This window comes from Delphinus delphis, chromosome 8 (genome assembly GCF_949987515.2).
Source record: "Delphinus delphis chromosome 8, mDelDel1.2, whole genome shotgun sequence".
Lineage (NCBI taxonomy): Eukaryota > Metazoa > Chordata > Mammalia > Artiodactyla > Delphinidae > Delphinus > Delphinus delphis.
The window spans coordinates 4,250,625-4,267,140 of NC_082690.1; the positions used below are offsets into that span (position 1 = coordinate 4,250,625).

A 16,516-nucleotide genomic window follows, 5' to 3' on the forward strand; every position below is an offset into this window, starting at 1 on the left:
CGGAATTGTGGACATAATTGATGTTGATGGTGGTGATGATGAACACATGATGGTGACGATGATGACAACCGGAAAAATGAAAAACTCGGTCTTCAAAGAGGAGGAAAACCTGAGGGGTTTGAAAGAAAATGTTTTTCCAAGCACCTGAGTGATAAAATTATCCCTTAAGAACTTGAGGCATTCTACAGATAATACCTTATTTTGGGCTGTGATTAGGATTAAAGAATCGGGGATCGTTTTTACGTTAGGGGACTCTGAAGGGCCTGGGAGTGGTGAGCTGTCCACAGTATTATAGCAACTCAGCCTGGAAGAGATTACAGATGCCTGAGAATGTGGCCCTATGCGGCCAGGACTCTCTCCCCGAGCTGTTTCACCCCATCATGGAGTCCAGAGTGCCACGAGGGCTCATACCGACAGCCGGGGCCACTCACTAAAAGCCACAGAGAGTTAGTGGGAAGGACAGCCAGGCACACTTATTAGAAGCACAGACACCATTACAGGGCAGACAGAGAGGGAAAGGAGAAAACTGCGTTAGAGGTTGGTAGGGCCACATCCTCCATCTTTGGAGGCTGTTAGTAGCAATTCCTACTGAACTTACATGTCTCCATGGAAATTATGAGACCAGCTCTCTTCTTTTCAAAAAACTCTGGAATGCCCTATTTCGGAAAATGGGCTTTAAGGCAACCTTTTACTTCCCCTGCAATAATTTGACTTCCCTGCCCAGAAGCTGAGTCTGTGCTACAGGAAAGAGAAATACTAGTGGGGAAAATCATCCTTCTGAATGGAGGATCTCAGGGAACTCGTCAGCTGCAGCTGCCTGCGTAGGGCCTGGCTGGAGCAGGACGTGTAGACAGTAAAATATGGCAAGATGATCGCGTATGGGGACAGGCTTGCGGGACACAAATTGGGGCAAATGGCTGGTATTGGAGTCATCAAACCGAGAGAGACAATATTCAAGGCAGAAATAGAAAGTAAAGCCCAGCAGGACAATGATGAGAAAATGCTTTGTAAACCATAAAATGTTATTTGAAATAATATATTTCTGTGGAGTCAGACACTGCAAACTCCTGCCTGTCCCTGGGCCACAGGACGTTTTTGGCAGAGATGTCAGCTGTTTTGTCACTATCTGAAGGTGCTGTCGTCTCTGTAGGAGGACAGGATGGCTCTCTCTTTCGCCAAGACTTATGACCACCGTGATGAGAAGAGCAGGATTTTGGCCTCAGTCCTAACCCAACGTCTGTCTCCAGGGAAGTCAGAGTGGGGTTGAAGGAACTTGCCTTGCTTTCCATTCTGTAGATTTTCATCTGTGAGCCTTTGTCTCTCCTAAGTGAGGGGCAGTGAACCGGCCTGAGTCCAGGGACTTCATTAAAACGTGAGCACAGTCCAAACCGAATGAGGTGTCCGGCTGTGCGGCCAGACACCACTGTTCTATTTCCAGCATGTTCCGTAGATGCTGGTCCTCCAGGGGGTGCTGTGCAGAGAAGGCTCGCAAGCCCACCTGCCAGGAGGCTTCTCTGAGCTCGCCAAGCATATTGATCCCATTTGCCATTCTGATGCCATCCCTGGGCTGGGGAGGAAGCCTTCACGTCAGAAGCAAGCTGTGAACTAGATTTCAGCTCTGCAGTGGGGAGAGACACTTACCCAGAGCAGGTTCGGCTCGAGAGCTCGGAAATGTCTTTAGCTAAAAGCAGAGGAGGGCGGCCAGCGGTACTCAGAGCGCCTTGCAGCTTCTGGGATGACCCTCCGTGTGGTCACACACCTCCTCATCCCATACCACTGCTGAAACCAAGCAGGACCCGGTGGTGCTCCTGGGCACAAAAGCCGTTCTGTGTCCCTTGTTTCTTGTTTGTAGGAAATAGACTTCAGTCAGCCTCCATGACCTTCCCTGAGTTCCAAGGGGCAGGTTCAAACAGATGCTAATCAGGGAAGGGAGGGGGATGCAGAGACAAGGGAGGAGTAGCCAATACACAATAGTGCAGCCCTGGGGCAGGGTCCTCGTTCCCCCTCAAGGGATACACATCAGCTGTTTTGCAGATACTGAAACCCCCTGTGTGTTGCCCACAAGCATGTAGACCCCAGACCAGTTGGAACCAAAAGGTTGATGATGCCGACTCCCGCTTAGCTCCCCACCAACCAGTCAGAAGAATGTCCACCAGCTGATCACGTCCTCTCTGAACCATCACTATAAAACTCCTCACTACCCACTCCAGATCGGGACACACAGTTTTGAGGGCATTAGCCCGCTGTGGCCCCCTTTGCCTGGCAAAGCAATAAACCTATTCTTTTCTGCTTCACCCCAAACTCTGTCTCTGAGATGCACTTCAGTGTTGGGGTGCAGAGGCCGGAGTCGGCATCACCACCAGGCTGCAGCTTCTTGATGCTTTTCAATGGCTGGAGTCCTGTGGATGGGTGGTCCTTACTAAGGACAGGGCTCCCTTCCCTCTCCCTCTGATCAACGGCACACACGGTGGTGGCAGGTGTCGAGTGGCTAGTACACAGTCAAGACACATTTCTACCCTGAATTCTGAGAAAACTGCCTGCCCCCATCACATAGACTCCTTTGATTTGCCTCAGAAATCCCCTCAACTCACCAGGAATGTGAGCTAGCTTAGAGCTGGTCTTCCCCCCAGGCAGGTGCAATCTGCCCTGGGAGACCTGCCTGGAGGAGGTGACCTGCGAGTGGCCCAGGAAGGTCAGGCAGTGACAAGACTTCAGAGGCAGAGATGCTCTTCTAGAGCTGGGTGCCAGGAGGACAGACAACTGCATTCAATGGTCTCCCATTCCCCTCCCATTTACACAGGGGAATAAATACACGAGCAGCAAATGGGAAACCGAGCGGAATCTACTAAAGGAGAGAAAAGGAGCTGCCACGAGGACTCAGACAGAGGACTCAGAGGTGCCTGAGCCAGGGGCTCTGAAAGCCGCTCCCCACCACGGTGATGCTGCCGGGCTCTTTCCTCCTGGGTGAAGCCTGCAGCCCCCCTCTGCGTGACGCAGCAGCAAGCTCTCTCTTCCTACGCCCACCTTTGGCCATATTTGCCTAAAGGCTAATCTCCTTTCCTCCACGTATTTTAAGATTTTGTTTCTTCTACATTTTGCTCACATTTTCGTCCCACAGAGAATTAGAGAAACAGGATGCAGCTGATTAATTTTCATGAAGGCTCGGGCCATGGAAAGTTCAGGAATTTACCCTGGAGCTCAATAGATTTTTGTTTTTTGTTTTGTTTTGTTTTCTGATACTGGACCTTCACGTCTCACTTTTGTTCTTAGTAAAGGAAAGGATAAACAGGAAGAAAGAGGAAGCAGGATTTCAAAGAAAGATACCCATGTTTATTTATTGGGAAAATACTATTCCCTTCTGCTTGATTCTGAATTCTTGGACAAAAGGAGGAAAGCCAGCTATTTCTTCTTATCTCTCCCTGAGTTTGCTTTTCCTCATTCTGTCTCAGTACTTCTATCTACAAAATGGGCTAGACAGGGCTTCCCTGGTGGCGCAGTGGTTGAGAGTCCGCCTGCCCATGCAGGGGACACGGGTTCGTGCCCCGGTCCGGGAAGATTCCACATGCTGCGGAGTGGCTGGGCCCGCGAGCCATGGCCGCTGAGCCTGCGCGTCCGGAGCCTGTGCTCCGCAACGGGAGAGGCCGCAGCTGTGAGAGGCCCGCGCACCGCAAAAAAAAAAAAAAAAAAAAAGGGCTAGACACATACAATGCACCTAAGTTGCTGCCAGAATTGGTCCCTAAAGATGAAAAAGTTCTGCTTCTCACCTGGAAGGAATATGATGATACACAGGGGGTCCTCTGACTAAGCAACTCTTGGTTCTAAGCAAAGTCAGGGGTTGATGCAGAGACTGGAGGAGCTCTTGGTGTCCGGCCCCTTTTTTTAAACTTATTTTTTATTGAAGTATAGTTGATTTACAATGTTACATTAGTTTCAGGTGTACAGCAAAGCGATTCAGTTATACATTTATATACATATATTCTTCTTCAGATTCTTTTCCTTTATAGGTTATTACAAAATATTGAGTATAGTTCCCTGTGCTATACAGGAGGTCCTTGTTGGTTATCTATTTTATGTATACTAGTGTGTATCTGTTAATCCCAGACTCCTAATTTATCCCTCACCCCTTTCCTCTTTGGTAACCATAAGTTTGTTTTCTATGTCTGGGGGTCTATTTCTGTTTTGTAGATAAGTTCATTTGTGTCATTTTTTTAGACTCCACATACAAGAGGTATCATATGATATTTGTCTCTGTCTGACTTACTTCACTTGGTATGATAATCTCTAGCTGCATCCACGTTGCTGCAAATGGCATTATTTCGTTCTTTTTGATGTCTGAGTCGTCTTCCATTGTATATATGTACCACATCTTCTTTATCCATTCACCTGTGGATGGACACTTAGGTTGCTTCCATGTCTTGGCTATTGTAAGCAGCGCTGCTATGAACACTTCCTGGTCTCTTCAGGAAAGAATCCCAAGGCACTGGAGATGTTCTGAGACGTGTAGGCAGCAGCTGGGTCTCTCCCGGCATGAGTCCTGGCCTGGAATTGCTCACCTGCTCTCCTTCCCAAAGTTCCCCTTTTTGTTGCTTTTTTCCCTCAGCTTCTCAGCCTCTGTCACTCTGTCCTCCTCCTCTACCCCACATACACCTCAGGACCTTTTTGTATCGCCCCCCTCCCCATTGTTACGAATGTGTTCTGACCATGGACAGCTCTTGCACATGTATTTGCCGTTCGTCCACCTGAAAATAGCTCTTTGGTAACAGTAATCGCGCGTCGCCTGGTCCCCGGAGCCGCTGAACCCTGTGCTAATGTGCCATTTGCTAACTCCTCATGGTGACAATCTTCAGTGATCATGACAAACATCCTGATGGCGGCTGCAACAATAGGAGGGGATGGGAAAGGCCCCTCTCTTTTCTCCTGCAGTGAAAGTACAAGCCGGGCACAAAGGGAGGCTAACTCGGGTCACGGGTGCTTTCATGCACCACCCCTGAGAGTGGCTGGAACTGGACCGGAGTCCTCAGACACAGCTAACTTAGTGCCCGGGAGCATTCCTTCCTGATGCCTTAATGCGAGCCTGAGAATGTGTTAAAAATAGCTGCAGGCAGAACACATTATTTTCTAGGCCTATAAAAAACTCACAGGCTCCTAGTGGCCTTTCCTTTGAGATTTTGCTTCCCTTAAAAAATAGTTTTTCTCAGGCTTGTTGGTGGGCGAGTGCCAGTTCTGCACGGCAACATCGCAAACACAGCTGAAGTTCATTAATATCAAGAAAACACTTGTTTGTGTATTGTTTCTCCCTCATAGGTAGGAGGAGTTCAGGAGAGGACTTTGCAGGAATCTATTTGCATCCCTGTGGAATCAGGCAGGAATCTGGAAGAGCTTTCTTCTTCTTGTGGGGAGGAGGGGGAGGGAGGCTTACCTTTTGTCATCCTTGTACCACTGGAATTCTGCCGAGGGAACCGCGGAGGCTTCACACTGCAGCGTCCCCGTCTGTCCCACGGGGACACCTGTCCCCTTAGCTTCTGAAATATATGGAGGATCTGCAGAGAGAAGACATCCCATAGCAGCTCAAATGCCGCAGTCACTGACTGTGTTTGTCATGCCCTGCTCTACCTCTGGTCTCCACCATGTGCCAGAGAATGAAACCATCCCATATTGTTCTAAGGAAAAGCTCACATGTACTGCTTCTGCTCCCCTCTGGACAGAGGTGGAATGACCAGGTATTCAGGCATACTTCCTGTTTAAACTTTTCAACTTTCATAGGATGTAGGCCTCCCATGGACCCTCTACCCCAAGGGGTGACAGTCAGCACCTTTAATCAGCCCTGCAGACTGTCTGCACACCAGGTTCTTGCCAGAGTATATAACCTTGAACTATTCAATTTCCATCAAAATCTCAGTTGCAAGAAATAATACTCATGGAGAATTGCCTGAAGGATACACAGATCCGTTACTCTTGGAGGTGTTCTACGCTGGACCCCTGAATCCAGCCGGACCGACTAGACCTAAGTACGTGGCCTGCATTCATTCCAAGGCTTTGTCAAACTGCCCTTGACAATGCCGACAGTTGCACTGAAATGCATAGTGAGAAACAGCCACAACCAACTCGCCCTTCTGTTTATTGCAGAAATATTGCGTGTTATGTCATTGTGCTCTATTTGTGGAGACCTTAACGTGAAGTTATTTTTCGAGTCTCAGTACCAGAAAAAGCAGTGTTTCTCCCAAGCAACGAATTTGCTTTTATCTTATGGACATAAACCTCAAACCAAATGATGTTTCCCCTCTTTGCTTCAGGGACTGGAAGCCAAATCCTGGACCCACAACTGACCACCTTGGCATATAAATTTTATGTACTGATTTCCCCTAGATTTCACTTATTTTCCTATATAGGTTTTCCCTTTGCTTACATTTCCTTACTCTTCAGGTTAATCTTTATTAACCTTAAGTCATCTTATGTCACTTTAAAAATAATCGTGGTAGGGGACAAAAATGGCATCATTGTTACACCTGTTTCCATGCTGCTTGTGTTAATTAGGTTTGAATTGCAACAGAAACCAAAATATTAAAGAACGAGTAATCACCAAAACACGATATTCCTCCTCTACCTCCACCCTCACCTAAGTTTTGAAGGAGAAAGGCTTCTTGTCTGCTGGCTTAGTTCTTGGGTTCTAGTCTGTCCTAAGACTTTCTGAAATTGGGCACAGCAGGGAAAACTTTCAGAATGTCACAGAGAACTGAGTCAGGGCACATAACGAGGAACCGAGAGGGGAGAGCGTGAGGGAGGGGGGAAGTTGGGCAGCATCAACGTCAGAGAGAATTTGGATGGTAAAGGGGGAGGAGGGGCCCAGACCAGTGGCCTCCAAGCTTTTTGGGTTCAGTACCTCACGTAAGAAAAATCAGGGATGAGCTATACCCTCTAATATGTGGATATATGTTTATCTATTTATAGTTCAATTAGGAATGTATACCATGTCCATCAACATACATAATTGGAAAAGGATGAGATAAAATCAGTATACCATGAACAGAAATTATAATATTTCCTCCACACACATGCTTTTAATTTATTTTCTTGCTCCCTATGAAGGAGATGACTGTCTAGAGAGTGTGAAGCTTGGTGACATTATGAGTAAAGTATGGGAAAAATTGGGATTCAAAGACAAGCTTGTATAACATGCATTGAATGCTATTTCACGATCTTTCAGGAATGTTAAGGCACGTTTTGGATCATATGAAATCACTTTCAGATCCAATTTATTATCATGTTTTAAAAGAGTTTGGAATTGTTGCTCCTAAAAGCAGGAAACGGACCGCAAGGCTGCTCTGTTTCCTACCCCGAGTCAGGGCGTGGTGCTGAGGCCCAGCTCTCTGCTGTGGCCGCGACAGCAGCAGCCTCAGGCACGTGCGGGGTGGGGGCTCCTGCAACCACTTACAGTTCACGGTGACCTTGACTCTCCGCACCACTGGGGCAGCCACATCATTGGAGGCGCTGCACTCATAGTCCCCCGACTGCTCCCTCGTGATGCCCTGGATCTCCAAGTATTCATCTTCGCTCACAAAGCCCACAGCTGCAGGAGAAGGTGTGGTGGAACAGGAGAAAAAACACCAAAGGTACAGACTTAGAAAACAAAGTGTGCAATGGTTACGTCTGCAGAGAACTGTGCCACGTCTAAGTCCAGATTCTTGGGATCCACGCCAACTCTCCCTCCTTCCACTCTTTTATCTCGTCCATCGCCAGCTCTTTCTTGGTTCTCTGATGCACCAGCTAAAATGTTTGTGTTCCTACCTGCACTAAGCACAGAGTCTGGAGAATTACTCGTCCTCAGTAAGTGATGAATAATGTTGCCATTTACCCTGCCCGAATCTCAGCAAGCAGTCAGGCTCTGGGGATCTGAGTTAGGCACCTTTGGTGAGTATTAACTTTCTGGTCTCCAGGTATCGTTTAGGCTGAACCTTGAAATGCAAAGCTGATGACATCATCCTAGATCACGAATCCATGATCGTGATCATACCACACTAGCAGTTACACACACACACACACACACACACACACACAGCCACAAAAGGCAGTGGAAACACTAATGAAATTAAATTTCTGTTTTCAGATTTAGACACTCAATTAAATCAGCAGAAATCCATTTTATAAACTTCAATCTTCTGGAGCTCTTGGGTCCAAGATTCTGGCCACAAATCAACAGCAGGGACTCCACCCTCTAACTACAAACACGGCAGAGAGGAAAAGAGCAAGAAGACAGGGCTGCGAATCACATTGTCACATCCCCGTCCAGAGACTCAGTCTCCCCGCTGAAGATTTATCAATAATAGTAACAACCGTCTACCTACCCGACGTCCTCGCTGAGGTCTGGCCTTGAGCCTCTGATATGGACAGACCAGGACATTAATGCCTGCAAAAGGATCGTCACTGTCCCCTCCCAGAGTCACCCTGAGCGTTAACCTTCTCGTGGAGAGACAGGGGATGACAAAATAACCGGGTGCATCCCGGGATCAGCCTGCCTCTCTATTAAATGAAGATAGTCAGCACACCTTACCCTGTGACCTGGCATCATCTCATAGGGAAAATGGGTGCTATTTTTAGTAGTTATTCTGGGACAACAAGCAGAAGTTGAGACTGTCCCCAGAAACCAGAAGACATGTTCCCTGGAATAATGTATATATAATCCTAACACCTCACAGGGCTGTTTGGAGGAACAAATGAAAAGTAGTTACATGAAAGCACTTTGGAACACTAATGTGCTGCACACTTGTCCTAGTCACCCTGTGATCTGCCTGGACGCCCAGACTCAGGGGGCGCCAGGCTATGTTAACCCCAGGGGCCCCCACCTGAGTGGGGAGGGAAGAGGCACAGTGCCCCCCAGGTGATAAAACCCCTCCATAACACCACCCGTATCGGCTGATGCAAAGCACAAAAATGACGAGAAGAAGAAACTACTGTGATACAAAGAAATATGTGCGTGGTATGTAAATTATGGTTGTACGTGTTCTATGACATTGTTAAGCTCCCCATTTTTGGTCAAGATAATAACAGGAGCAATGACAATGACACACAAGACAACAGCTTTCTTATACAGAAGGACCACTGCCTGCCCAGCGAGGCCAGGGCTCCTGGGTCATGGTAAGTCTGTGTCACTGTCCAGAACTAAGTCCAACCTGAGCATTTCCCAGGTGTCTTCATACCCTATGGAGCCCACATATATGTGCAGGGACACTCCTGCCTCTACGACCTTCAGGGGAGCAAAAGAATAGCCTCTGTCTATTAGAGCAAGCGAGTAAGAGTTAATTAATTCACTGGAAGAACCAGGGATGTGCTGACAAGTAGAAAACAGTGTGCAAAAGTCCAGGATACGGAGAAGACAGTCAACATCAACCCACAGACCCTCATGGTCCCAACCAGTGAGAACCTTCTCCACGTCACAGGAGCCTTAATTGTCACTGTTTCCTAAGCATCTTTAGGGGAAAAAGCACCAACCTTGATTTGCGGAAGGGTGGAGGAAACGAAGAGAAGAGGTTTAAATGAAGAGCTTGTGATTCCTTTTAGGTTGTCGTTGTTTATTTGTGCCCAACCTGAGGCTACATTTGTCAGATATTCCCCGCTAGATGCTGTAATTACTGTGCAAAGCATCGAGGAGACCAGTGTCACACTTAATATTCCCATTAATTTTAAATGGTGGTCCTTGGTACATATGTGTGGCAATTGGTGTCATATTTTAATTAGGCTTGCCCTACACCATCTGAAATTAATAATAGCTCGAATTACCAGTGTAATTTATAAATTAACAGTGCCATAGCATTAGAAAATAAATTAGCTCTGGACAGCTGTTTCTGGATTGAGCTCCAGTGTCAAAACAGTGACTGGGAGGACCTCAGATCTCCTGGGAGGCTGCGTACGACACAATCAAAGCAAAGAAACAAAATGACACAGGGTTCTCTGGTCTCTTGTTCTTGTTTCCAACTACAGACTATGCGTCTAGTTTAATTCTATCATCCAAACGCGTTCTTGTGTGACCACAGTAAGACTTACAGGAACCAAGCTTGAATGAATTTGTTATAGGAATATCCAAATGGAGAATTTGATGGGGGGGGGGATTACTGTCACAGACTGAAATGCAACTACGTAAATATTAGGACAATCACGGTAAAAAACTTAGAAAGCTTTTTGTGGGGACATGTGTGCTGCTGTATGTGAATAAATAAATAAATTTATTAATATCAGGCAATTTTATGTAGGGAAGGAAGTTAGATGGCTTAAGATTTGGGTAGGGCTTCCCTGGTGGCGCAGTGGTTAAGAATCTGCCTGCCAATGCAGGGGACACGGGTTCGTGCCCTGGTCTGGGAAGATCTCACATGCCGCGGAGCAACTAAGCCCGTGAGCCACAACTACTGAGCCTGCACGTCTGGAGCCTGTGCTCCGCAACGGGAGAGGCTGCGACAGTGAGAGGCCCGCGCACCGCGATGAAGAGTGGACCCCGCTCGCCGCAACTGGAGAAAGCCCTCGCACAGCAACGAAGACCCAACACAGCCAAAAATAAATAAATAAATTAAAAAAAAAAGATTTGGGGAAAGTGTATGTTCTCCACTGACCTACATGTATATTACCAGAGGGAGAGGGTTACACTTAAGTCATCCTGCAAAAACCGATGAAGCTTAAGTTTACTATCATGTGTTCTCCAGACCAAATGTAGAATTACAGGAAAAGCACAATCATTGCTTACCCATTGTTATATGTACACTTTCTGATTAAACTGGAAAGGTAGGATGTATATAGAAAAATGCTTTATACATTTTAGCTTGCATTGTCATTATTGTTACCTTTCTCCTCATACACTTTTTTTCTCAAATAGGAGCAAAAATAGCAAAACCAGATAGAAAACCAGTATATATATATATAAAACAAAACTCTGAATCACCAGAAATGAGGTCCCTATAGGGACTGCTTAAACAGACAAACAAGAAAAATTAAAAAAAACACCACTAAACTGAAATCTGAATTTATAGAGTTAATGATTAATGATTCAAGCAAAGTTTTCCTTTAATAGCATTTGTGCTCTGGCTATGAAATGATCAGTGCTTTGTCACTCGAATGGAGAACTTACAAAGACTATTGGAAGAAAAACATAAAGAAAACAGATCAACAGAGCTAGGACATAGGCTGACTTCAGAAGAATTGCCTAGAATAGTTGTTTGAATATAGAATTTTAGATGCCATTCATACCTACTAAATCAGAATCTCCTGGGATGACGAGTGTTAATAATTTTACTTAGAAATTCTTATGTACAGTCAAGTTTGGGAATTAGGGATTTAGGTCAATCCTGTATTTTTCATGTGGGAAATTGAAGTTTAAAGGAGGCCATGCTCACGCATGGGGCTAGAGGCAGCACACCAGGTCTCCTGATGTCCCTCACACCAATCCTGCAGCTATAGTAGTGTTTTCTAATGGTGTTTTTATGCCGTGTGCACTGGTCTTATTTTCCCATGCAATCAAAACTTTTTGACAGCAGGGACCATGTCTTGGGCATCTCTGGCTCTCAAGGCACTTAGGAAAATGGTTTACATAATTTGAAACTTGTCAACTTCTTATTAATAAACTGATTGAGGGCTTCCCTGGTGGCGCAGTGGTTAAGAATCCGCCTGCCAATGCAGGGGACTTGGGTTTGAGCCCCGGCCCAGGAAGATCCCACATGCCACGGAGGAACTAAGCCTGTGTGCCACAACTACTAAGCCTGCGCTCTAAAGCCCGCAAGACACAACTACTGAGCCCGCGTGCCACAACTATTGAAGCCGCGCACCTAGAGCCTGTGTTCCACAGCAAGAGAAGCCACCGCAATGAGAAGCCCTCGCACGGCAACGAAGCATAGCCCTGCTCGCTGCAACTAAAGAAAGCCCGTGTGCAGCAACAAAGACCCAATGCAGCCAAAAATAAATTAAAAACAAACAAACCAAAAACCTGATTGACCAACAGACTAAGAAATACAGACCGAATTCAATTAAAAAAAAAAAAAATCAGGGACTCTGTTGCTTACCTAACACTCACATGGCTCTGTTCCCAAGACGGCCCCACCTTTGGTAATTGTTCTTAGCAAAATATTTGTATTTCCTGACTTCAAAAAATATCATCAGTGCTAGTGTTCTAACAGAAGACTTTCTTTAAATATGTGATTTTAAAAGGTTTATCAAGTGTTCAGCATACTTTATATTTAGTCTTGGGACCAATTATTTCCTCGGGGGGGATGCACCTTTACAAATGGAGATCAATGAGGAAGTGTGATTTCTCTAACACAATTTGTTTTACAGCCAACTTCTCAGGAATACAGCTATTTCATTAAGTGGAATCTGACAATCCAAGCAGTGAAATGAAGCAAGTTGGAAACGTGATCACATCTGTCCCCAAACCCCCAAAGAAACTTCACACTCTCCGAGGACTTAGCTCAGCAGTTTATAACCCATCGAAGGACAAAAACTGCCCTGTGTTAAGTAATACTCCTTTGGAAAAGAAAACCCTAGGTTTCTGAGTTCATTGATTGGGCTTTGAAATCTTTATAACTGAAAATAATAATAGCCACGATTATTATTTTTATCACACCCAAGAAAAGCTACAGAGAACAGCTGTAGCTATTGGAGAGGGCACAGCTGTCTCCTTGCTTAATATTTTTATGGAATATATACCAGCTGAGAGAAAAATCACTGGACCTCAGAAACTAAAAAAAAAAAAAAAATACAGAACATAGAATTCCAGAATTCAAAAGTTGGAAGGAATCATTTAAAACATTTAGTTCCAATACTGTGACTAGTCGACTGGTCCTCTAGACTCTGCTCCCCTTTTCCCTCTCTATTTGCATCAAGATGTTCCCATTCAACCCAGACTGGGCTTCAAGGAGAGCTGTTTACAGGACAGATCAGATGGTGTCCCTCCAAGGTGCCTCGATTCTGTGCTGACCAGCATGGGAAGTTTTGTGCTTTGACGGAGGAAGACGTGGTTTTGCTCAGATGCTGGGAGGTATGGTCCCCAAGAACATCGTGATAGAGGCATGGTTAGTGTTCCTCAACAGCAGCCCTTGCAAGCCAGAGGGACTGGTTTGAGGTCTGAGGGAGGAAGTGGTTAAAGCCAGAACTAAAGAAGATACTAAAGGTGGGCGATGCTGCCATGAGATGCAAGGTCAGCACCTGCTGATGGACTGGGGAAGGTCTTCCTCCTCCCGCCCTACCCCCGAGAACTCAAAGCAGTCTGGGGCCCTGAGCCCGCAGCCAACAACTGTTCAGAACAGACCCTCACTCTCCCTCAGACAGCAGAGGCAGTGGTGAGGGGCGGCGTGGAGGGGCCTCCAAGAACGAGGCGGAGGTAAAGCTGAGGGTGGCGGTGAGGGCGGCGTGGAGATGGGCCCTCAGAGCCACCTTAACCTGGCACTGGGGGAAATCCTTGTGCTGCAGGACCAGGCTGGGGGCTCGTGGGCTCCACAGAAAACCCACACAGCAACATCTGCGGTGACAGGGTGAGCCGACCGTCGCCAAAAAGCATTTCCAAATAGAATGGTAATTATTGTTGAATTACCTACACAGGATAGCTTCTGAGGGTCTGATATTCAGCTGGAGCAGAAGGGTTGATCTCGGCTCTTAGCCCTGCTGGCCCCTGGCTGTGCTGTGGACGGTGCTGAGTGCCCGCGTCCGCACACTGGACCCTGAAGTCATCCTAGCTGATGGTTCCCTCTCCAAACTCCAGATTCCTCTTCTTTAAAATGGGAAAATGACACCACCTTAGAGCGGGATCGTGAGTATTAAGTATGTGTGAAGTACTTAGCACATGGTAACCTTAATAAATGGCAGCTCTCGTGACTATTGTTATGGATCCTACAGCTCAGCCTGAGCCCACCTGATCCTTGATACAGGAAAATCTCACTGTGAAAATGAAAGAATAATCAGATCTCTGCTTTTCCAGGAGGGACTTAATAATAATAAACTTGACAAAGGATTCACCACAGATCCTGTAACTAGAAAGTTCTACTCCGTTCACTTAAAATACGATTTGATTTACAAGGGATACAATTTCTTGGGATCATTTCTTCTAAGAAAGCAATTGCAGCTGCATAGCCCATGTGAAACCAGCTGGGGGCTTGAAAAATATCTCTAATTTCACAACTAAGAATAAGAGGATATAAACATATTTTATATATATATATATATATATATATACACACACACACATATATATACATATATATGGGTGTACATATATACATGTATATATATACACACATACATATATACATGTGTGTGTGTGTGTGTGTGTGTGTATATATATATATATATATATATATATATATATTTGTTTTTCTCCTCGATCTTTCTTTTGGATGCAGATAGCATGGCTGGCAGAAAGGACAGTCTGACGATCTCTCCAAGAATGAGAAACTTTTCAAAGTTCTGGAGGGCCCAACCTGTTTTTTCCTGCTCTTGCACTGAGGTACATGTTCAAATGGCCAATGAGAATATTACACATCAAACAGAAGGGGCCAACGCTGGGGCGTGGGATGGGCTGAATTGTCCTAAGTCGCTGGCTTCCATTCCAGGAGAGGAATCTCCCTTGAACACTTCAGCATTGGTTGCTGGTGAGAAGAGCTGCAGTCGTGAAGTGCGTGTGTGGCAGTGTCCCCATGCATCACCTGCCTGGCAGGCTTGCAGCTGTCTCTGCTGCAGCTGGACTTTTCTTAGACCTGGGAAACTTATCATTTCCCTCAGCCCCCGACCCCAAACCTTCAAATTAATCTATTAATGTGATTTTATCATAAAGCAGTAATTAGAGATCCAATTAAAAATTACACAAACTGATGCCAACTGTAAATTTCCTGACTATCTTTCTACCTATCAATCTATCTATCCCTATCTATCTATCCATCTATCTTCTCTCCATCTCTCTGCCTCTCTATTTACATATCTATCTATCTATCTATCTCTATCTAGGGATAAAGGTAACTGCAAAACAACACAGATCCTCATATATTAAGAACTCATTTGTCAGTTGCAACAAAATATATGTGTATTTTTGAATAGGTATGAATATGCGTACATGAAATGTAGTATTTTATGATAAATAGAAAGAAAAAGAGAATTGAATTCCCTTAATTTTTTAAGTGGGACATTTCCTGGGAATAATCTTTAGCTTTGTATTAAGGAGGAGCTGCAGCCCGAAACACAATTATATGAAGAAAGAGCCCTCTGCACGCCACCGAGCCAGGTCCTGTGTATCTCTGAGGTACATCCCTCTCCTTAACAACAAGTTGTCTTTGCAGATATGGCTCCAGCAGCTGGCTGGGCCCTAGGAGTGTGTGCTCTTCTGCTGGCTGCCTTTTCATGAGGACCCCCCAGCTCAGTTTTGCATGCAGACTCTGTCTTACGGGTAATGATTTCAAAGTCAAAAAGCGCACAGCTGGATGTTGGGAGCTTGCAGCTTGGTGTCTGGAACCTGAGTATTTGCAGTGGTACAGCTGATGGCTGCTAAAAAAAATAAAAAGTAAATAAAGAAATCAGCTTTTGATTTGTAAACTCAGCCAATTTGATCTGAAAGACATTGATAGGGGATAAATATAGAACTCCGCAGTGTCGTATTACCTCGTACATTGGCTGTTTGCTTTCTCTTTTTCTAAAACCCTAGAGATATAAGCCAGGACTGAGTGCTGCGGGATGTAATGTTGCTTTGAAATTCCTTGTCCAGATTAATTTAAGGGAATTATTTTTCTTAAGAGACCCCTACTGGGTTAAGGTTCCTGGCTCTATCATGCACACAAGTGGTCAGACATCCACCTGCAGGGGGTCATCTTAGCCACCTGGTCCTGAGCTGGACACAGAGGGAGCAGGGAGCAAGGCCTTCCCTTTGCAGCATCCTCAGGTGCAGAGCAGAAGGAAGGCTTTCCTGAAGAATTCCACGTATTCGCGACTGTACCAAGCAAACACTCGATGACAAAATGACCACTTGGGAGAAGGAAGAGAGAAGAAAACCTGGAGTGGGGTTAAATCTATAATTAAGATAATTTAATGAGTAAATTCAAGTCAGATCCTGAGAGGAAGCTGTAAGGTGCCATGGATTCTGGGGATGGAAGCGCCAGCCTGCACTCCTGCTTGGCCTGGGGGCAGGGAGACACAGGCAGCCCATGTATGTAAGAGGATGACTCGACACCACACAGACATGCCCTTAGAGTAGCATGAAGCCTGATGATGTAGGGTCATCTGGGTCCAGTGAGAAAGGGAGGCGTGGGAAAACCTTTGAATAAGCCAGCTTCGATGACAGCCTTTGAACATATTTAACATAATAAAATCTTTGCAAATAGTTCTCAAAATCTCTCCCCCACCAAAGCTACTTGCTACTGAGTCACACCGGCTGAGACATGTGCACGGTGCTGCCCACCTGTCTGGGAATGCCTCCCACCTCTGTTCCGAGTTGTCCTCTACACACAGGTGGACCTTCAATCCCATCACGGAGATGTGAAGAGAGAGTGCACAGGAAAGGAGA

The 16,516-nt window shown here is 45.7% G+C and overlaps 1 protein-coding gene across 11 annotated transcripts in view; it reads right to left on the bottom strand.

Moving 5' to 3' along the window:
• NTM (neurotrimin) overlaps window positions 1–16,516 on the bottom strand; it is a 932,003-nt gene that overhangs the window by 15,991 nt on the left and 899,496 nt on the right. For all 11 annotated transcript variants that reach the window (XM_060017634.1, XM_060017635.1, XM_060017643.1 and 8 more), the window contains 2 exons: window positions 7,433–7,567; window positions 5,420–5,540 (listed from right to left, as the gene is read on the bottom strand). In XM_060017634.1, coding sequence (XP_059873617.1) covers window positions 5,420–5,540; window positions 7,433–7,567 — 256 coding nt within the window. The remainder of the gene's footprint in view (window positions 1–5,419; window positions 5,541–7,432; window positions 7,568–16,516) is intronic.